We start from the raw sequence: 19,808 nt of genomic DNA, 5'->3' as shown, positions 1-19,808 counted from the left end.
TGTATACATCAGATATTCGTTCAACTTGATGGCTAAGGCGTGGAGAACTTTGTTAATCACAGCGGGTCTCTCTGGGATTGGAAAGTCCCGAGTTTGACACATCAAACTCCACCCTAGAGCATTCGAAGATGACTCGATGTGAGCTCCTTCTCCTGTCTGTGACTATCGCACCCAAGTCGAGCCATGTACTGGCCAAATGGAGTTCCGCGGGTCTATGCGATCAATGGCCCAGGGATTCCAGTTACTTCACATATAGATTCCGAGGCGAATGAGCGTGAGATTGTTGAGGAGGAGAGATCTCTAACGGATCACAATGATAAGGGAGAGGGGCCCGAAACTGAGTCGGCCTGGGCCAATGAGGCCATTACTGGTCTGTGTATTTCTCGGACCGGTCACATATTTGCGACGATGACCGACTCCTCGATAGCTGTTTGGCAGACTAGAGTATGACCTTGCGGGCCCCTTGGATGTTACGGAGTGTAAATTGATCCGCTGACTTGTCTTTAGCCTACTACAGTTGTTGCTGCGATTGCCCGCTCCGCCTCGTCCATGAAGACATATGGGTCGAATGTCGCTGTTCTGATGCATCCTGACTCGACGATCCTTGCTGTGCAGACACTTGGTGGATATCTGCTTACTTACACGATTGCCACCGACCCCACAAGTCGCGTATATCAACAACATTTCGATCAATCGAGTCAGAGCCGTCGTCAGCAGCTCGCTCGACTGTCTGCCGAGGACGATGCGAATGCAGTGCGTGATGTCAGCCTCCACTTTCGGATGGCAATCAAGATCGAATCTGGTATTGTCAAAGCTCTGGCTCTTGACCGGGAGCTGGTTGTAGCCACCGTCAAACCAGCAGCTGTCCAATGCATTCGGTGGGCTCCGGATGCAAGCGGAGCCCAGACCACGTCAGAGCTACTCAGCCGTACTCTGAATGTTTCAAAGCGGACCTCTCTCACGGATATGGTCTACGATCGAGCGATCAATCTATTGGTGTGGGTTACCAGCGAAGGACAAGCATATGCCGTACAACGACTGCCTGAGAGCACCAGCACAGCAGGATCTCCAAAGAAACTTTTCCAAGGCCACTGCTTCCACGATCCGAAGCGTGATGGGGAACAGGCAGTCAAGGTCGCGATCAATGCCCGATTTTCGTTGCTCACAGTGAACTGCGCCAATGGTGAGATTCTCGTCTATACGGCAAAAGACTATCTGGGCAATGTTCCATTTTCACACAAGCTCCCACTACCCGCTTCTCCTACTACCATTGGCAACTTGAACTTCATGTCCTACTCTCCGGATGGATATTGTCTTTTTGCAGGCTATGATCATGGCTGGACAACATGGAGCGTATTTGGCAAACCCGGTGGAAACAGCTTCTCGGTGGATAGATCACTCGCTGCAAACAATTCAGAAGACTGGTTGACTGGGGTGTCCAATGGATGCTGGGTAGGTGGAGGGTCAGACATACTATTGACAGGGCGGAATGACCGACGCATATGGATCCTTGAAACAGCCCGAAGCGCTCTTACGGGCTGTTTTTCTTCGGCTAACCTAGCCAGAGGCTTGTTACAGACTGGCACAGAAGTCATCTTGTATCGTGGCCATGATTTACCTGATCTTATGTCAATCTCGGGCAAGGACTCACTGTGGCACCATGCACAGTATCCTCCAGCGTACCTCCATTCCCAGTGGCCGATCCGCTCGAGTGTTGTCTCACAAGACGGACGATACATAGCCATTGCAGGTAGACGGGGACTGGCGCATTACAGCGTCAATAGTGGTCGCTGGAAAGTCTTTGAAGATCCGAAGACAGAAAATTCATTCGCCGTTCGCGGCGGCATGTGCTGGTATGGGCACATTTTGATTGCCGCCGTCGAAAGCGATGGCTCCTACGAGGTTCGTCCTTTGAGTACCACTAAACTGTTTTAAAGCAACGGAAGGTTGATAGCTTTTAACAGTTGCGTCTATATTCCCGAGAACTATCTTTGAACAAGCATTCAGTATTGCACACAGAACACCTTCCCTCGCCGGTAGTGTTCATAGGACCTTCAGGCGAAGATTCCCTTCTCGTCTACACTTATGATAACATTTTATACCATTATATTATCAACTCGATGCAGCAACGGATAACCCTTGTCCCTGTCGGTCAGATTGCGTTCAATGGTATTGTGCGGGCACCTACCAGAGTTCGGGCGATTAGCTGGGTACTGCCGGAGGATCAGATGCGTAAGTATCAATCTCATCGGTTAGTGAAATGCGGCAAGTTCTAACCTCTGGCAGGGAACGGCGACCCGTCTCAAGATGTAAAGGTGGCATCGGTGCTGCTCTTGGTTGACGGAAACATGGTTCTGTTACAACCGACCTTGGCAGAATCTGGCGAACTTAAATATGATATGCGGGTGATCTCTCACGACGTTGAGTACTATATCTTGATGCGAGATCAATTCTCCTTCAATTTTGCACCGCCGGTGGATGAGTCTATTCCAGCCAGCCCCTCGGCCGAGGCGGCATTGAGTGCGTACCACCATAGTGATCAATCACTGCGGGACTCCCTCTGGATATTCTGCGGCAAGGAATTGCTCGTCTGGGGGGATGTGCATGACGTTCTGCAACGAGAGGAAGTACCAAAGCCAGTCCAAGTGCCTTTGGACTTCTACCCACTGTCGGTACTGTTGAACAAGGGCATAGTTCTGGGTGTCGAGTCAGAAATGATACAAAGACGTGATGTCACATTTGTCGCTCTGAAATTCGCTATACGGGTATGATCTTCCCTTTTTCACCTTACACATGCCATCCATGTTGCCATATGTACTGATGTTGAGAAGACCCATTTATTCCTACCATATGTCCTACAACATGATCTTGTCCGTGGAGACCTCGCGGCAGCGCTCACACTATGCCAACGTTTCTCCCACCTCTCATATTTCCCTCATGCCTTAGAAATGCTTTTGCACCACGTCCTGGATGACGATGTTGATAACGAGAGGAAAGAGAGCAAGACAGATGATCCCTCACGAAGACACGAGCCACTATTGCCATCCGTCATTTCATTCCTTCAAGCATCACTGCCGATCAAAGTATTTTTGGACATCGTTGTCCAGTGCACAAGGAAGACCGAGCTTCGCTCATGGCGCACCCTGTTCAACCACCTGCCCCCTCCAAAGGATCTTTTCGAACAGGCCCTGAGGCTCAACTCCCTTAAGACGGCAGTGGGGTATCTGCTCGTCTTACAAGCCATGGAGGACGAAGGCGAGGGTGGTCACGAGGCTCCAATTGAAGACTATGTTGTCCGCCTCATTGGTCTTGCATCACAAAATAGTGATTGGGAGCTCTGTGGTGAACTGGCACGGTTCCTAATTGCTCTTGATGCATCTGGGGATATGCTTCGACGCGCTATCTCGCGGGTCGGGCTGAGAAACGCAGTTCAATCAGGAGGCGGGCTGACCTCGAACGGCTCTGGGATCACTTCCAAAGGATTAGGCTTGGACATTTATTCACCACCTTGGCCAACATTATCGCCAACATCGTCCGTTTCCCCACACTCGCGACAACAGATTAGTCCAGATGACCAAGGATCCCCTGTGGACAGCACGACAGACGATCAGAGCACATTCTCTGCGATCAGTCACTGAGCATGTACGAAAGAGCGTGTCGCAGCTTCTCTTCTACATTGTATTCAATTGAAACTTTATCCGTATATAGACGATACACTGAGCCTATCAGGCTCAGTGTTCTGACAGCTGCACACTAGCTTCGAATTGCTCCTTTATGATAGTCATCTCTAATCTCCTGCAACAGCAGCTTCATCAACAATGACATACGTGCTCCTTAAAGCATACTCAGTTGGCAATGCGCACAAGAACAAGAACTCAATTTACAAAGAGAACCAACTCAATCCCAATGCATCTTCCACAAGCCGTCGCCCAGATAATGCCCCTCGTCCATAACCACACCCTTCTTCTTCTCCTTCATCTCCTCCGTTCCGACCTTCAACGGCCCAACCATACACGCATGCTCCTTCCCTTCAGCCATGACCGCAACCACCTGCCCCTTCTCCAACGCATGCTCCGCATCAGGTAACCGCCCACCAGGCGACGTCAACCCAGGCGCCATGAGCGCCGCACCTGAAAGCACGAACCGGATCGCGCCCCGATCGATTTGAACCGTCGGCAATGCATCAGGGTAGGAATGAAGCAGTTTGAGATGTGGGATCGGCGGCCCATCCATGGGCTGGTAGAACAGAGGGGTCGATTCGATGGTGTAGAGTGTCGCCCTATCCGGTCTATAGCGTCCCACCATTAGCCTCCATCCCAACCTTCAATCGTATAAATTCCGCCTCCAAGGGAATCTGGGCCGGGGAAGTTACAATTTCACCGCGTCGAGTTGAGCTTTCTTGGGGAGGATCTCATCGATATACGGCTCGAAGCCGGGATATGTGTCGAGGAACTTTTGGCGTAGGCCGCGCTGCACCGAGGACTTGACTTTTGAGCGGCCGCTTGGGGGGATACTTTATTTCCAACTTCTATTAGCATTCGTCACTGATTTGCTTGGGTCGGATAACCGCAATCAATCTTGTCTTGGGCACATTCATTTTGTTGTTTGCGGAGGGGTAACAGATAAGTAGCTGGCTTGCTGGCTCGCGAGGTTCTCACAGATGACATAGCGGATTCCGAACGCAAACTCGGACTCCCAGGGTACTTACTCTTTCTTGAACATTTTGGGGTATGCAATGGAGAGGTCAATCAATGGTCGATCGCTGAGCTTTTCTCGGCGTCAAACCAGTCTGCTATTTGCTTCATGACCGACAACGAATTGCGCCAATGATATTACACGCTTAACGCGGAGAGGGGCAGCACATTGTCACGTGCTGATTGCAGCTCTTTATGCCTGATCCGTTACACACCTTACCAATCTATGAGCTACATTGGAATACGGGCTAATCGATTCATCTCTGGTGGCACTACAAGAACGCGACTCTGGGTTTCAACATTCTGATATTGGGTACTTCTACCATGCCTGGGTGGGAATCACGAGTAAACCCAAGCAAAGTATCAGCGTATATGAGCTATATCCAAATTTTGAGTGATCAATTTAGCCCTTAGCGGCACCGGCCTTGATGAGGAGAATGTCACCATCTTCCACTACATAGTCCTTGCCCTTGGTCATGATCTTGCCGGCGGCTTTCACAGCGGCTTCGTCGCCATACTCCCGCAGGGTGGTGTAGTTGTACACAATGGCCTGAATGAAGGTCTTCTCAAAGTCAGTGTGAATCACACCAGCAGCCGCGGGCGCCTTGGTGCCCTTGCGGATAGTCCATTGACGGACTTCGTCTGAACCAGTGGTGAAGAAACTGGCCAAGTTGAGGACTTGGCGCATAGTGACAATAACCTTGGGCAGAGCGGACTTGGTGTTTAAGGCCTTGCACTCCTCAGCTGCCCTGGCGTCATCGCCGAAGGCAGCCAAGCGCTCCTCGAAGGAGACGGAGATGGGGATCAGAGGATCACCGGGGGAGTTCTTCTGGATCCACTCAAAGACCTTGGGCAGGTACTTGTTCTTCTGACGGATGTAGTCCTTCTCGCTGAGGTTGACAAGATAGACAACGGGCTTGGCCGTGAGCAGGAAGAGAGGGTTGATAACCTCAACCTATGGATTGGCCAATTAGTATCTGAAGCACAGACAGATGGCGTAAACAGTGCACAATGGTTTGTCGATTGAATCAGATAGGACATGATCTCATGACAGCCTCTGCGTTGTAATTAAAGATGAGGCTGTTCGACGAGCTGGGTTATATCGAGCAAAGCTCTTATTCATCATATGAAAGGGTATACAGAAAATGATGGACAGAAAAGAATAGAAGCATACCTCTTTGGGAGTCCAGTCACCCTTGCGGACGTCGTTTCCATCTTTCAGGAACTGAAGCACTTTGGCAACGGTGGCCTCCTCCTCACGCAGCTTCTTCATCTCAAGAGACTGTCCGCCGCGCCTTGTCTGCTTGCTCAAGCTCTCGAGTGCCTTCTCGACAAACTCGATATCCTTGATCCGCAACTCCTCGCTGATGATGGTCAGATCACGGACGGGATCGACATCACCTTCGACATGGATAATCTCAGCATCGTCGAAGCATCGGACGACCTGGAAGATGGCATCGACAGCACGGATGTGGGAAAGGAAAGCATTTCCCAGACCAGCACCAGTAGAGGCACCTCGGGTCAGACCGGCGATATCATACACGGTCAAGTTGGCGGGAACCTGAGACTTGGGCTTGTAGTGTTCGCAGAGCCAGTCGAATCGCTCATCAGGGACGATGACACGAGCCTCTTCGGGATCGATAGTGGCATAGGGGAAGTTCGCCGGGTTACCCAGAGACGACTTGGTGATGGCCTGGAAGAGTGTCGACTTGCCGACGTTGGCCAGTCCGACCTAATTAATAGCCATTGTTAGATGGGATGGTGGTTTCTTCACATCTGTGTGAGTATAGCAGAGGATGGTAGACGACGAGGAGAATGTGAATGAAGAAAATCGTTGCAGGATAGGAGCTGCGATTTAAATAGGGGAGGGGGAAAAAGCAAAGGCTGGGAAATAGGGCAGAAAAAAAAAATAGTACGGTGGGGTCAATGCTCACATACGATACCACTCTTCAGGTTGTTTCCTGGACGGCCCAACAGGACCTTCTCCTGGACGACGGCCTTCTTGGGAGGCATCTTTTTCTTCTTCTTGCTGGAGTAGCTTCGGCGGGAGAAGGCAGAAAAATAAGGGGAAGAAACCGGGGAGAAGAAGGGCAAGGACTGATGGAGACGCGAGGCAAAAGCAGAACCAGCTGCGGATCGTTCTAAACGGAGGGGTAGAGAAAGGAAGAGAAAGACGGCGGGCGGTGCGGGAGACGTGATGAAAAGCGCCCACCAACAGTGGGCAGAAGAAAGACTGGGAAAGAAGAGAAGAAGGGAGCGGGAGGGGTCAATTGAGGGGGAGATAGCTTAGGCTGTAACAGTAATCTTTGTTATATAGTTGGATGATAATTGGAAGAGCAATTGAGATGAGATGGTGATGATTTCCTTTCCTACAGAGAGTACTTGTACAGGATTTCGCTAATTTCTCTTCTCTATAATGTTATTGTTCGTTGCTTTTCGTGCTCTCGGAAATTTTTGCGATCTTTCTGCCAGTTAATAACTCACCGCCCACATGACTACCGAACCCTGGTCATGCACGTGACATAGGCCTACTTGTGATAAAAGAGAATCAGGCAATGGCCACAAAACCACTTTGCGACTCAGTTCATGCGCTTCAAAAGTCAGGTGGTGAAGCAAGACTATAGCATAAAGAGTATGTTACATCCGGATATATGAAGTGGAAGCGAAGAAAAAAAAAAAAAAAAAAAAAAACCCCACAATCCGTAGCTCCTTTACGATAGAAGAAATAGCTACCACTCAATCAAAACCAGCCACAAGGAACCCGAATCATCAACGCCGTTTAAAAAGATCGTGGACGGAAGAATCAAACTGTCAACTGTTCTTTTCTGATTATGTTTCCATTGCGTCGTTGTCTTCGGACTCATTGTCTACCACGCCCAGCAGCTTGGCATAGGGGACAGTCACTCGCTGCAGATCCCGGTGTTTACCTGATGGCACAAAGAAAAAGTAGAGTTAGCGACATATGTGCATCAAGTGAAGAGGAAGGAATGCCCTGCAACTTACCCAAGGCTAAAATCACCTCCTTCAACAGCACCTCGCGTGGCCAGCCACAGAGGGTGTCCGAGCTCTCCTGCCAGTTTCGATCCTCCTTTTCGTTCGCTTGTAACCGGCGGCCTGTGCCTGTCTCGTCCTCCTCCTCAAATAGGCCACCAATCAGACCCTTCAGCAGCTCCTCAACCTTCATCTTGAGGCCCTCCGCCCCGAGACGCTTGGCATACATAGACAAATAGAGGCGGAACTCTTCTTTAGCTCCCAGCGATAACGCTGCGGCAAGTCTGTTCTCCATATGGGCAATAGACACACTTGACTCGAAGCTCTCGTAGCCCTCGCGAGATAAGAGGACTTTGATCAGCCGCTGCAGGAAGTACGCTCGTCCGCGGAGAAGCGTCTCGTTTGTCGTATTGCGTTCCAGGAACGGAATAATACCAGCTGAGACGGCGGCCGTGGTCTCTTTGTCTTGCTGCGGTCCCGCAGACTGCAGGTTACCCACCGGAGCTTCTGTGGAGTTCCAGTATTGACTGCCAACAGCCCACCATGCCTCGGAGACGCGCTGCCAAGTGTACATGGAAGGCGAATAGGAGTACCCTTCGCCATTGGACAATGCGACCACCACCCGACCCTCCGAGTTGATTCGCGCATTGGTGATTGCTGGAGCCGCGGACGGATGCGCACCCAGCGTGTGAATTGCCGCGTCGAGGACCGGTTGGAGGGAGATGGGAGGGTGAGGGGAAGAAAGATGCTTGACGTTCCAGACATAGCACATACCCACCGCTGATATACACAGAATCCATGGGCCATTGCATTCCAGAATCACTGGTTGCGCTTCAAGCACGAGAGCGCTGACAAGTCGCCGGCCCGCAGGTGACCAGATGTAGACTGATCCATCTTCGCAGGCAGCAGACCACATGCTCTGGTTACCAGTCACCAGAAGCACAGTCCGTGGGAGGAAATCCTGCCACAGTGGCTGTTCGCCGCGAAACAGCGTGAGTCGTACAGGCTCGCGATCTACAGCTCTACCTGTCAAGCTTGCGGGGGAAGGATTACGAGCCTCGAAGACAACGTCAGCCCGCGATTTCCCCGGCTCTCCTGTAGCGCTAGGCGGTTCCGTCGGCCTGCCGTTGGAATCAATGGCTCGCACGATCTGGCTGCGGACCTTTGGTACCGCGAGACGGAGCTGGCTGATCGCCATGCAGGGGTTCGTTACAGCAGGCCTTATGAACTCCGGCGTTGGCTGCTGTCCCGTTGGTGCAGGTTGAGGTTGCGCCGGAAGAAGTCCATCCGGCGTATTTGCGAGGATTGGTGTCGCGCCGTTCTGACTTGCCAGTGCGACCCGTTTCTCCACATGTCCATCTTCATCGCCCTCGAGTTGCGCGAGCTTTCGCTTATTCCCGAAAAGCAACGCAGAAAGTCCACCCTTAGGTAATCCATCAAAAGGTTTCGAAAGATCGACAATCGACTGTGGCACATCGGCCTTCACTTGGCTACTGACTGAAGCCATAAGCCGTGCTTGAGGAAGAGATGACTCTGCCGCCCCCGCTCCTGATACCAGAAGAGGCGCGATTCGCTTCTTGCCATCCTTCGTGTACGTCGGGCGCTGCTTCAGCCTCTCCAACTTCGCCTGGTACGGATCTGGCTTCTCCGGTTCTGGGGCTGCGGGTGTTGCTGCGGTGCCGTTAGGCTGAGCCTTCTGCGTATCTGCAGCAGGCGAGGGACCTCGCGCGGGTGTTGCACCGTTTGACGGAAGCGGTGCCGTCTTGCCATTGACCATACTTTCTGCTGTGGCATGACCGTCGCCCATTAAAGCACCCATTCGCCCCTCGACGTCTTTGATCTCTCCAGCTTTACTCTTCTCTTCAAGCAGTAGCCCATCCGTAGTCTCAGCGATACCAGCGCCTCTTCTGTTGGTGCCGAATTTTGTAAGCGACTTCTCGTTCTCTTCCATCGCCATTGGGTAGCCTAGCTCCCCGTCCTCGAAGCGAACGGCAAGAATCGTACCATCGAGGGCAGTCGCAAAGAGGCATTTCCCATCGGGGCTCCAGGCTAGATCTGAGATTGACTTGGCAGCCATCTCCTGGGCAACCACAATGGGTCTAGGGTTACTAGTGATCCAAATGCTCAGTGACTTGTCTCCGCCAGCGCATGCGATGACTGTCACATTCTGCATTGCATGATTCTGATTATCAACCGCCGATTTGCTGACCGGTTGACTCGAATACAATCGCGGGGAGAAAGCGCATACCTCCACCGGTGCTTCGTGGCCGATGAGATTGATATCTCCATCCCACGAACCTCGGTTGATAATTGCAACAGAACTAACAGGCCCGTTCACTGCGTTGGCAGCCGCAATGTGCATTCCGTCTGGTGACCATGAGCAGCGACGGAAATAGGCTGTAAGTGGTGAGTTTTGGAAAGGCGCAGATATGGTGTGTTCGAGCACAAAATTGTTCATCTGATCATGAGCCGTAGAATTTGGCGAAGGCGACGTAAATCGAAAGATACGGACTGTGCGGTCGTCACTCGCCGTGGCGAAGTATTTATTTGCCGGATCGAACGTAATTCCCTTGACATGGCTCTGGTGGATGGACAATGTCTTCAATTTTTCGAATGTATGCCCTGACCAGACCACGACCTTGGAATCCAGTCCTACAGATACCAAAATTGAAGAATCGTACGACCATCCTAGATCTTGAACATCATTGTCATGGCCGATCAATCTCCGTATCGTGCGCCAATTCTCCACAGGCGGCGCCTCGTTCGACCCTAGCATTTGCGAAGATAACACCGGTTAGCCAGCTCCCGTCCCACGGTCAAAATAAGCCAGCACCTACCGAACGTCGACGCATGTGAAGGAGGATTCGCATCCAATGTATAGATACAGACTATCTTATCGTCCGCACCCGACGCCAGGTACTTGCCATTGGGCGAGAATCGAACCGTATGAATCGTGCCCGAATGGTTGCTCATCGACGCAAGCTGCTTGGGCTTGTTCGCATACTCGGGGTTCCCCGTGTTATAGATCGCTTCCGTTGACCATATTCGAACGTATCCATCTGCACCCAGAGTAAAATCGCTTATATCAGCATCCATCCCAACCTCGTGTTCCATACGGCTTAGCCCACAGATTGGTCTGGGAATTCCTCACCTCCAGCTGCTGTGACCAAACGGCTTCCATCCGGGGATATGTCGCAAGCGTAAACCTCAAAGTCTTTTCTCTCCCCTATTCAAGCAAGAAACAGTATTAGCACAAGTTTAGTAGCCAGGTTGAGTGTGGTTCAAGGTATCACAAAGCGCCAAATTGAAAAAGGAAGACAATTTAATGCACCTCCATGGGTCAGCCAAACCGGCTTAAAAATATGCATCGCAACAGCTGAGGTTTCGCTCGCAGACTTCAGTGATGCTTGGATTTCCGCGTAGGACCGCTATGTTCGGGCTGGACTCCTAGTAGGCTGACGTGGATTGCAGGATTGTGGTTTATCTGAGCATCGCAGAGAGACGGCGCTGCGGCTCACCCGAGGATGAAATATTATTATTAATATGGGCCGAATGACAGAAGCAACAATATTCGGAAATATTTGCTGACTGAAATAAAGCTTCAGGTTGAGCAAAAGGGATGCGCCAGTCAGTTGATGTGAACTTTGTCTACAGATTAATCTAAGAAGACACCAACGCGAACAAAGGAGGGCTGATGAGCCAAGGTCGCGATCTCCAGGCGCGGCAGTCGGATGGTCCGAGCTTCCTCATATTCTTCCCCTGCAGGGCCTATTCCGCATATTTATCTTGACAATGGACTGCATATCCTGCATTGATGGCATTCATGGTGAGATATAAAAGGCTAATGTTGATTTCGCCTCCACCTCAATATTGGGGTACTGTACATTATACACAGGAGGAGAGAAAGGATAAGCGTAAGAAAATCAGCTAATGCCAGCCAACAACACTTGCCGACGACAACTTTTGTTCTTCGCCGCGGTAGCTCCCTGCCTGCACTCCTGAGAACATGCTAGATATTGTTGAGAAGTAGGATCATAGTCGCAAAAGACGGGAGGTCGTAAGGTACAAGTTATCACAAGATATTATCGTACACCAACAGATAATTTCAGCTGGACGGAGTCAAAGGAGGCGCCTTCAGCGGAAGGAAACGCCCGAAAGCTGGAGGATCGTGCCAAAAGGCTATTGAAAAGCATCATTTCAATCAGACTCTTCTATCTTCTCTGTTGGCTGGCTTGGTCAAATCCTTCCAAGACACTATCGGCGACACTCCCGGCCTTGTCAGTCTCAGACGCAGCCTGACCCTCCGGCTCGGAAGTGTTCTTTTCTGCCTTTTGTTGTTGTGAGTGCTCAATCTGAGTAGGCTCCTGCACTCCAAGGGCCTTTGCGGCAATGGAGCGCGCCTGGCTCTCGTTGACCTTGCCATAGACGGCCATGGCGTTCGCAATCATTCCACCAAGATCGCCAACATTACCAGGAACAACGACAGCAGTTCCTTCACGCGCAAGATTTGAGAATGCCTCGACGTACTTTTCTGCGACACTGAGGCTGACGGCACTGTGCGCGTTCTCACTGCCTTCTGCAATGGCCTTAGCAACGACCTCAATACCTCTGGCAGTCGCTTGCGCCTTGAGCATAATCGCCTCTGCCTCACCAGAAGCACGGTTAATCCGCTCAGACCGCAGAGCCTCAGACGCAAGAATTACGGACTGCTTCCGACCCTCCGCGATGTTGATCGCACTCTGTCGCTGACCCTCAGATTCGAGGATCTCCGCACGCTTTGACCGCTCTGCCGTCACCTGACGATGCATCGCTGCAACAACACCTTCCGGAGCATGAATATCCCGAATCTCATAACGTAGACAGACCACACCCCAGTCCTGAGCTGCCTCGTTGATAGCCTGCGTAATATTGGTATTTAACGTGGCACGCTCCTTCAAAACGTGGTCTAGCGTGAGCTGACCAATCTCCGAGCGCATAGTTGTCTGTGCTAGTTGGGAAATGGCATATTCAGCATCCTCAACGCCGTAACTGATCGACAATTGAAACGAGTCAGCTTGCTTGTCTTAGGTATCAAGCCACCTCGCGCGACCTGCTAGCTTCGTCCCCCTGAAACACTCACCTTGCCTTGTAGGCATCAAATACCCTCGTGTATAGCACACCATCCAACTCCAACGTAACATTATCCGCGGTAATGGCATTCTGACTCGGTATCTCAATAGCAGACTCCTTCAAGCTCTTAACGTACGCGATCCGATCGATAAAGGGGATTAGGATTGCCAATCCAGGCTCTAAGATTCGATGGAACTTGCCCATCCGCTCAACGATCCATGCAGTCTGCTGAGGGACGAATCGAATAACAGTGTTCATGGGAAGCGCGGAGCGACTTGAGAAGTATGTCGCGGGTGCACCGCCGGGCACCGAACCGGGTCCGAAGCCTAGCAGTGACGATTCTGGCGCAGTCCGTCGAGATGTTGAGGAGACATTCCGCCGTTGAATGGCACTCAGGGTGTTGGAAGATATGATGCGAGGGCTAGAAAGACAAGGGTTCTGGAGGGCCACGCGGTTAGAACCGCGAATGGAGGACCGAAGCAGTCTCGATGACTGCCTGGACGCCACTTCCATAGTGAGGGATTAATTACGAAAAATAGGCGAGGGACGTGTGAATGGACTTGTGAGTATTTGGGGCAAGTTTGATCTGTCAAGCTCTCGTAGGGAGAAGCTGGGGTGCAGCTGGCTGGCTACTACGGTCGTCACTTGGTGATTTGATGGCCTGAGGCAGAAGGTCCTTGCTGAGTCACCGCCTATCGCTTTCTAGTTAGTCTAGTTATTTCTCGTCAGGAAATTGATCTAACTTCAACTTCATTTGAGCTTAAGCATGTTGTTCATAATTTTGATAGTCACGACGAGGTGAGCACGAGCAAGATCTTATTTATGATAATCGTGTTCTGGAGATTCCCATCACGCACTTGTGCTGACCCTTTGAGAAGCCGATGAGAACATCGAATGGTACTCCTGGAAGCAATTCACTAATACGAAAATCTACTCATATCACGATTGTAGACGTGGTCAGGAAATTCGTCTATTTCACTTCTGAAAAGATTCTTTCTTTTCCATGGAGAAATGGACACGTTCCGAGAATGAAAAATAAAACAATTACCCGTATTATGCACGCCGCCTTACTCTCACAGTAAGAGACCCATTTTATGCAAAATAGAAGAAAGGATGAGAGGATAAGGGGAAGTTGGAGAGAAGATGTAGAACCGCAGAAGGCACCATGAAAGCAGATGGAGAGATCACCTCTGGAGTCGTCCTAGGGCGCTTGGAGGAGAATCCGTACGGCGCTTCCCGATTTCTCCTGTGCATAGTCGATTATTGCTGGTTTCAAAGTTGAGGCTTCATTTTTGCATTTTCCTTCCATTCGTACAGAGACTCGCAAGCATGACAAGGGACAGGTTACCGCAGTGGACAAAGAAAGTAGAGAGGAAAAGAAAAAGAAAAAGAATAGGTTGCCGAAGTGAACTCTATCGCCGTGGAAAATCGCTTAGGTTCGGCGCACCACAGAAGCAAGAATCAGAGACAGGTGATATTGCCCAGTAAATCATGTCCGGACTCCGAATAGTTTTTAAACCCTTCCCATGACTGAAGCAAAAAGAACAGGAGCGTCCGAATAAGAAAAACAAAGCGACGAGATGCCGAAAAATATGTTCCATCTCGTCTTGGGAATTGATTAGCGGGAACTCGCCACAAAAAAAGTAAATGCAGAAGCTGAGATGTAGTGATGCAAGTCATGATAGAGGCACAAAAAAAGGTAAAGACGAGAGAAGCAAAAAGAAGAATAACAAAATCACTTTTCCAGCTCGGCTCTCAGGCTAGCATCGAGAAGGCTGTCGATTTTTCAGGCGATTCCCTGTGTCGCAAGACTATGCCAGGCCGAACGTCGAGTGTCGAAGTCATATGCCCACTCTGGTGGGTAGACAATTCCCTCCTTCATAGAACAAAGAGGTCTTCGACCACCTCAGCAGGGAGATATTTTTGGTTCGACAAAAAGGCACCATAAACCGACCGATCCTGTTGAACCCGTTGCTGGCGTTTTGGAAAGAGAGATCATCAAGCGCTAGACTCTTAAATTCATTGTACATTTGTGCATTGAAATTTGAAACCAAGAAATGTGACCAGAATTGGTACAGAATATCCATCTCGCGGTCATCATCTTGATCGGGCGTTAGTTTTTGTTCGTAAAGAACTCGTTTTTGAAAAGTACTGTAAGATTCGGGGACTGAATTATCGGAGGGCAGCAGGAGACTGGGTTGAATAGCTTGTTTTCCATCCCACAGTACCGACGAATGATCTTTGTGGAGACTATCGTGCGCCGTATCACTCACGAGTTAACTGTTTCTTATTAGTACAATGAGGAGTGGGAGAAGACACCACGGGAAGCACGAAAGGTGAAGCATACATAATGTCATTTGCCGTCGAGACAGTGGGACGAGGGAGGTATAATATCTCTAGAGGGAGCTAGTCCGCCCGCTATCCTAGAAGTGTCAACAGATCTGTTGTAAAATGGGGTAGGGGGGAATAGTCAAGAAGCTGAGGCCGTACTGCGCAAGAGAGCTTTGGCCTGCGTACCACGACCATCAACTTCTCAACTTTAACATCTGAGAAGGGACGGTCATCAAATGGGATCCTACATTTGCAATTTCAGCCTGGGGAATTACTGGGTTCGACGGCGAGAATTCCGGCGCGGTAGAAGATAGAGAGGTCTTCAGGACCTGAGGCTCGGTGCTACCGTTCGGTAGACCATTTGTTGTTTCCTTGGCTTGGTTCTGCTCATCGAACTTTCCGGCATCTGCTGACAGAGATGGACCCTCATTCTGTGCTGAAGGATCGCGCTGCTCGACGGGAAGAACCCATTGCTCCCATTTGTCTCTTGGTCGCAACCGATCAATGCCATCCTCGCCGGTCAGATACTCAATGTTCCTCACTTGGCGGCAGGCATGGCGCAGCATTTCGAAATCCTCGGTGAGTGTCTTGACGCGTTTGAAACCAGCAATGACGGACAATGGCACAAAGCCCTGAGAGTCCATTTGCTTGCGAAGAAAAAGATCTTTGCAAAGATTGTCGACGGAAAAGTAATATTCCCTGCCAGGATCAATTTCTGTCGCGAATCGCAAGAGCAACACGATAAAAACAAAAGACATAACTTACAATTGCATCGAGATCATGCTCATGAGAGAGAACGGTTCCATGTACGGCTGATAAGGAACAGCAGTCATTGGGCCAGCCGGTATCGGCTGATAACCGTACATAGTGTTGATATCAGCAGGGAAAGGATAAACGCCATACATAGAAGCGGAGTTTGGCAGAGAAGGCGATCTCAGAGACATTCTATGTCCTTGTTGAGAGCCGTTGGGAAGGCCATGGTGAGATCGCTGACGCTCATTAAATCCAAAGGACTTGGGATGGACGAAAGAGTGGTGCCCCATATGATTGTTAGGAAACTGTGAGTTTTGCGAACCGGTAAAGCCAGAATGTCCTCCACGGCCGCGATGAGAGCCCCGGCCCCTGTCAGCACGGGATTCACGAGAGAAGTCCTTCTCTTTACGATCCCCAGGGAAACCTGCCAAGTCCGCTGACTTCGGTCCATTCTCGAAGCGACGGTCGTGAGTTGAGCTAGAGCGAAGGCCAGTGTTTGCGTCAGCCAAGGGATGTGAGCTCTTCGAGGTGCTATCACCACCCTTGTGAGCTGCATCGTGGTTTCTCACGAAAGGCTTGGCATCGCCGCGGTGCCGTGGTGGGAGATTCTCGTTGCCACCAGCTTGTCTTCCAGCCGGCAACCCATTCACATTTTCGGCTCCCTTAGGCGCACGGTTTCGGTCAGCAACTTGAGTGCCTTTGCGGGAATCAGCAAGTCCAGCGTCAACGCTGTTAGAGCGCTTCGAAGGGGCTGGTAGAGAGTTAGCGCGAGCGGAGCTAGGCTCATTTCTGCCTCTGTCTCCAACGCCGTTCTGCTTAGCAGTAGAACCTTGAGCCGCCTGTCCAGTGGCTGCCTTGTCAGCACCAGGCGCACCATGAGTGGCATTGCGAGCTCCATCCCTTCCGACTCGCCCAGCTCGTCCACCCCTGCGCGCAGATGACGGCAAAGGCGTGTTGAAGACAGCGGTTGGTACATAAGGAACAGGCATCCATTTCTCCTTTCCATGCGGCCGAATGACAGGGCTCTTTTCAGTCTTCTCAGTCTTCTCCTGAGCCTTTCTCTTCTCTTCCCCTTGTGCAACTTGAGGTGTAGGCCACGAAGAGGCATCGCCCACAGGTGGAATGGAAACATCTGCAGAATCACGATTAGCTTGCCGATTGTGGACTAAAGCGGGCTCCAGGTCTCTCCAGTAATTCAGAGTCCATAGCGATTACATTCGTGGTAAAAAACCACAAATGACCGGATTTAGACTTACTCTCATCCCGTCCCTTGCCTCCGTCGGCCCTCTTTCTGTCCTTGGGACCATCGGATGTAGCGTCTGCTCCCTTCTTCTTAGGGGCGGTTTTCGGCAGCTCCTGATGGTTATCTCCGGATGTCGACGAGGCGACGGATGCGGTTTTCGATGCACTGGGTTTCGAAGATGCAGCGGACTTGAGTGCCGCGGTGGCTTTGGCCTTAGCTTCCTGGGCTTCCTTTCGTTGCTGCCAAACGTTAACTGCAGGTAAGGGTGCTGCTTTCAGCTCCTTCAGAGGGGGTTTCTTGTCCTTGTCGGACGAAGCATTAGGTTTATCCTTGGCTTCCTGAGCGTTGCCTTGCTTATCTGTTCCGGAAACTTGGGACTGCTTATCCCAGTTGGACTCGGTAGTGCCATTTGGTGTATTCGACCCCTCCTCTTCCTTTGATACTGTGGATGTGGAAGAAGCACCCACGCTCGGTGAGGACGTCCCGGAAACGTTGGTCTTAGAAGGAGCGGTTGCTGTGCTCTCCGAGTCCTTGTCGGTACTGGCAGCGGCCTTCTCTGCTTCCTGAGATGTCTCTGCGGTGGGAGCGGTGGGAGCCGTGGTCTCTGGCTCCGTCTGCACACTCGAGTTTATGCTCTGCTCATCCGCTTTGACAGCTGGCTTATTCGGCTCTGTAGAGGCCGGGTTTGCCGCCGATGGCGTCGCAATGACACCCTTGGCTGCTTGGGCGTAAGAAAAAGTAGTAGCCATTTCTACTTTCGAAATCCGAATTTGGAATGGACGTGAAGGATAAGAAATAGAGGTGGGAAGAATGGCAGACTATTTCTTTGGTGTGATAGAATGTGAAGGTTTCCTCTTGTGTTCTGCCAGAGAACAGGTTCCTTCGTTGGAAAACTCCGATGACAGGGAAAGTGTGTGCGCCGATTCAAGGCGAGAAACCTTCAACACGGACAGTCAGGATATTCAGACTTCTGCCTTCTTGTTACCCCGTCGAACTGCAACTTCCCGGTACTGGAATCAGTCCAACCTCGACTGTAGCCTGTAGACGTTGTCCGGTAAACAAATCTCCGTGAGACACCCCGTAGCCGGCGACAATGTAGAAAGTTATTCTCGGTAGAAAGAATTTATCACGCGAGGACCATCGATAGTCGTCGAGAGCGGTCTCGTTGCGGTAATAGCTGAACGACGTCCTATTGAGAATGATGAATATTGCAAATGCTGTCTTGATAACAAGGACGCGAAAGGAACGTTGACGAGGAATTCAAAGATATCCCACGACAATCACAGTGAGGTCTCGTAGCGATCTGATATATTCAACCTCAAACACAACGGAACTTTGGTTGTTCTCTCTATTTCCGTTACGCGTATTTCCTGGTTCGAGATCCAATCCGTCCGCAGATCCAACTGTGCGTTCAAACGTTCTCTTCGAGCAGTCGGATGGTACGAATACGAATCGATATGTTGTCTGACAGCGCGGCAGGCTGGATTTCGAAGAGTGAAAGTCTGGTGTTGACCCTGTGTAGCGAGCCGAAAAGCGCGACTTGCACGTGGCAGAGACGACAACGCAGAGAGATTCCTAGAACCTACTGAACTCGAAGAATGAGACGACAGCAGCTTCAAATAGAACTTGAATGGCCAATGCCAAACAAGATAACTGGAAAGCAACGGAAAATAAGGTTGTGTTGATTCAACCGATCGATATGCCCTTGCCCGCAGGATTGTGGGAAGGAGGAATTCGGAAGAACGGGAGAGTCGCACTGATGGATAGCACGAGCTCAGTCAAGCAACACAGACGCCGAGAGGGCGACGATAAACAAAATGAGAATGGAGGGAACTGTAGAAACTACTCCGTAGGACGTCCCAGTATGTGAGGGGAAGAGAGGGGAGGAGGGGGGTAAGAAGACAACGATAGAGAGAGAGAGAAGGGAAATAAGAAGGGAAAAGGGAAAATGAAAAAGTAGCAATAATACTGCCAATAGCGGAGGGATGTGGAAGAGCCGAAGACTGAGAGCGAGAGTAAAGACAGAACCCAATTCGTTATTGTGGAATCCGCAAGTGCAGAGGGAGAAAAAAAAAAAAAAAAAAAAAAAAAGAGGGTACGTGTAAAAAAAAAAAAAATTCAGTGTCTTTTTTTCCGCATCTAAGCCTAAAGCTCATAGGCTTTCATCGGCCTAATCGGAGTAGAAAGCAAAGATAATCTCATTAAATCAAAAGGTTCCTCCCGGTTGCCGTACGCCCGTCAGGAAGAGTGAGAGGTTTTAGTGGAATTCAGGGTTTCTGTGGGTATTGGTATTTCATTACGGAGAACTGTCTGGTGAGCCAGTTTTAGCACAGGTTGTGTATACTCACCAATTCATCCATACATACTTTCGTAGTTCTACGTAACTATAACTGCTTGGCTCCCTAAGTGAGGTTTTTATTCATATTGTATTGCTTTGACTTTACTGCGCTCGAGGGGAAGGAGGCTCTCACGAGAGTCCTTAGGCCTAAGGCCTTTGACGGTGATGCATGATTACCTCAACGCTTGACAGCTAACTAATCGAATCACTACGCTGGTTTCTGAACATAGCTAATACAGCCCCTCTACCCCTCCTTTACAAATTTGATAAATACAACAAGGGCACCGTTTTCCATTCATAAGACCTCCTGAGGATTAGGTATCAATAATGACCAACAGATAGATGAGGC

At 50.5% G+C, this 19,808-nt stretch overlaps 6 protein-coding genes and 1 non-coding gene across 7 annotated transcripts; 1 reads left to right on the top strand and 6 right to left on the bottom strand.

The window, feature by feature from the left end:
* Positions 1-5: 5 nt before the first annotated feature.
* Positions 6-3,638, top strand: AFUA_1G09820 (RIC1 family protein; the record flags this gene model as incomplete). The annotated part of the gene is made up of 5 exons (XM_747256.2): positions 6-444; positions 508-1,902; positions 1,965-2,232; positions 2,287-2,765; positions 2,832-3,638. The coding sequence occupies exons 1-5, from the start codon at positions 184-186 to the stop codon at positions 3,636-3,638; spliced, it is 3,210 nt and encodes a 1,069-aa protein (XP_752349.1). The 5' UTR covers positions 6-183.
* Positions 3,639-3,897: 259 nt separating this feature from the next.
* Positions 3,898-4,766, bottom strand: AFUA_1G09810 (translation machinery-associated protein 20; the record flags this gene model as incomplete). The annotated part of the gene is made up of 2 exons (XM_747255.2): positions 4,381-4,766; positions 3,898-4,288 (listed from the first exon to the last, which is right to left on the bottom strand). Exons 1-2 carry the CDS (start codon positions 4,536-4,538, stop codon positions 3,898-3,900), a joined length of 549 nt encoding a protein of 182 aa, XP_752348.1. The 5' UTR covers positions 4,539-4,766.
* Positions 4,767-5,097: 331 nt separating this feature from the next.
* Positions 5,098-6,707, bottom strand: AFUA_1G09800 (YchF/Obg family ATPase; the record flags this gene model as incomplete). Its single annotated transcript, XM_747254.1, has 3 exons — positions 5,098-5,649; positions 5,869-6,426; positions 6,633-6,707. The coding sequence occupies 3 exons, from the start codon at positions 6,705-6,707 to the stop codon at positions 5,098-5,100; spliced, it is 1,185 nt and encodes a 394-aa protein (XP_752347.1).
* On the bottom strand, positions 5,719-5,824 carry AFUA_1G09805. Its single transcript, XR_013344470.1, has one exon. It is a non-coding gene; the product is annotated as an uncharacterized ncRNA (small nucleolar RNA).
* Positions 6,708-7,523: 816 nt separating the features above from the next.
* hir1 (putative histone transcription regulator Hir1) lies at positions 7,524-10,799 on the bottom strand (the record flags this gene model as incomplete). The annotated part of the gene is made up of 3 exons (XM_747253.1): positions 7,524-7,621; positions 7,698-10,454; positions 10,523-10,799. The coding sequence occupies 3 exons, from the start codon at positions 10,797-10,799 to the stop codon at positions 7,524-7,526; spliced, it is 3,132 nt and encodes a 1,043-aa protein (XP_752346.1).
* Positions 10,800-11,896: 1,097 nt separating this feature from the next.
* AFUA_1G09780 (SPFH domain-containing protein) lies at positions 11,897-13,307 on the bottom strand (the record flags this gene model as incomplete). Its single annotated transcript, XM_747252.1, has 2 exons — positions 11,897-12,713; positions 12,805-13,307. 2 exons carry the CDS (start codon positions 13,305-13,307, stop codon positions 11,897-11,899), a joined length of 1,320 nt encoding a protein of 439 aa, XP_752345.1.
* Positions 13,308-13,662: 355 nt separating this feature from the next.
* On the bottom strand, positions 13,663-19,512 carry AFUA_1G09770 (La domain family). Its single transcript, XM_747251.2, has 4 exons — positions 17,135-19,512; positions 15,891-17,010; positions 15,142-15,824; positions 13,663-15,074 (listed from the first exon to the last, which is right to left on the bottom strand). Exons 1-3 carry the CDS (start codon positions 17,868-17,870, stop codon positions 15,320-15,322), a joined length of 2,361 nt encoding a protein of 786 aa, XP_752344.1. The 5' UTR covers positions 17,871-19,512; the 3' UTR covers positions 13,663-15,074; positions 15,142-15,319.
* Positions 19,513-19,808: the final 296 nt, after the last annotated feature.

Source organism: Aspergillus fumigatus, chromosome 1 (assembly GCF_000002655.1).
Source record: "Aspergillus fumigatus Af293 chromosome 1, whole genome shotgun sequence".
Lineage (NCBI taxonomy): Eukaryota > Fungi > Ascomycota > Eurotiomycetes > Eurotiales > Aspergillaceae > Aspergillus > Aspergillus fumigatus.
The sequence above is the reverse complement of the archived record's forward strand: the minus strand, read 5'-3'. Positions and strand labels throughout refer to the sequence as shown.

What these genes read in the sequence shown, in the direction of transcription:
- AFUA_1G09770 (XM_747251.2), bottom strand. Translation starts at nt 17,870, where the DNA reads ATGGCTACTACTTTTTCTTACGCCCAAGCAGCCAAGGGTGTCATTGCG. An exon ending in AGGCAAGGGACGGGATGAGA is followed by an intron (nt 17,011 to 17,134) that starts GTAAGTCTAAAT and finishes GTGATTCTGCAG; the next exon opens with ATGTTTCCATTCCACCTGTG. An exon ending in AGCATGATCTCGATGCAATT is followed by an intron (nt 15,825 to 15,890) that starts GTAAGTTATGTC and finishes TGATCCTGGCAG; the next exon opens with GGAATATTACTTTTCCGTCG.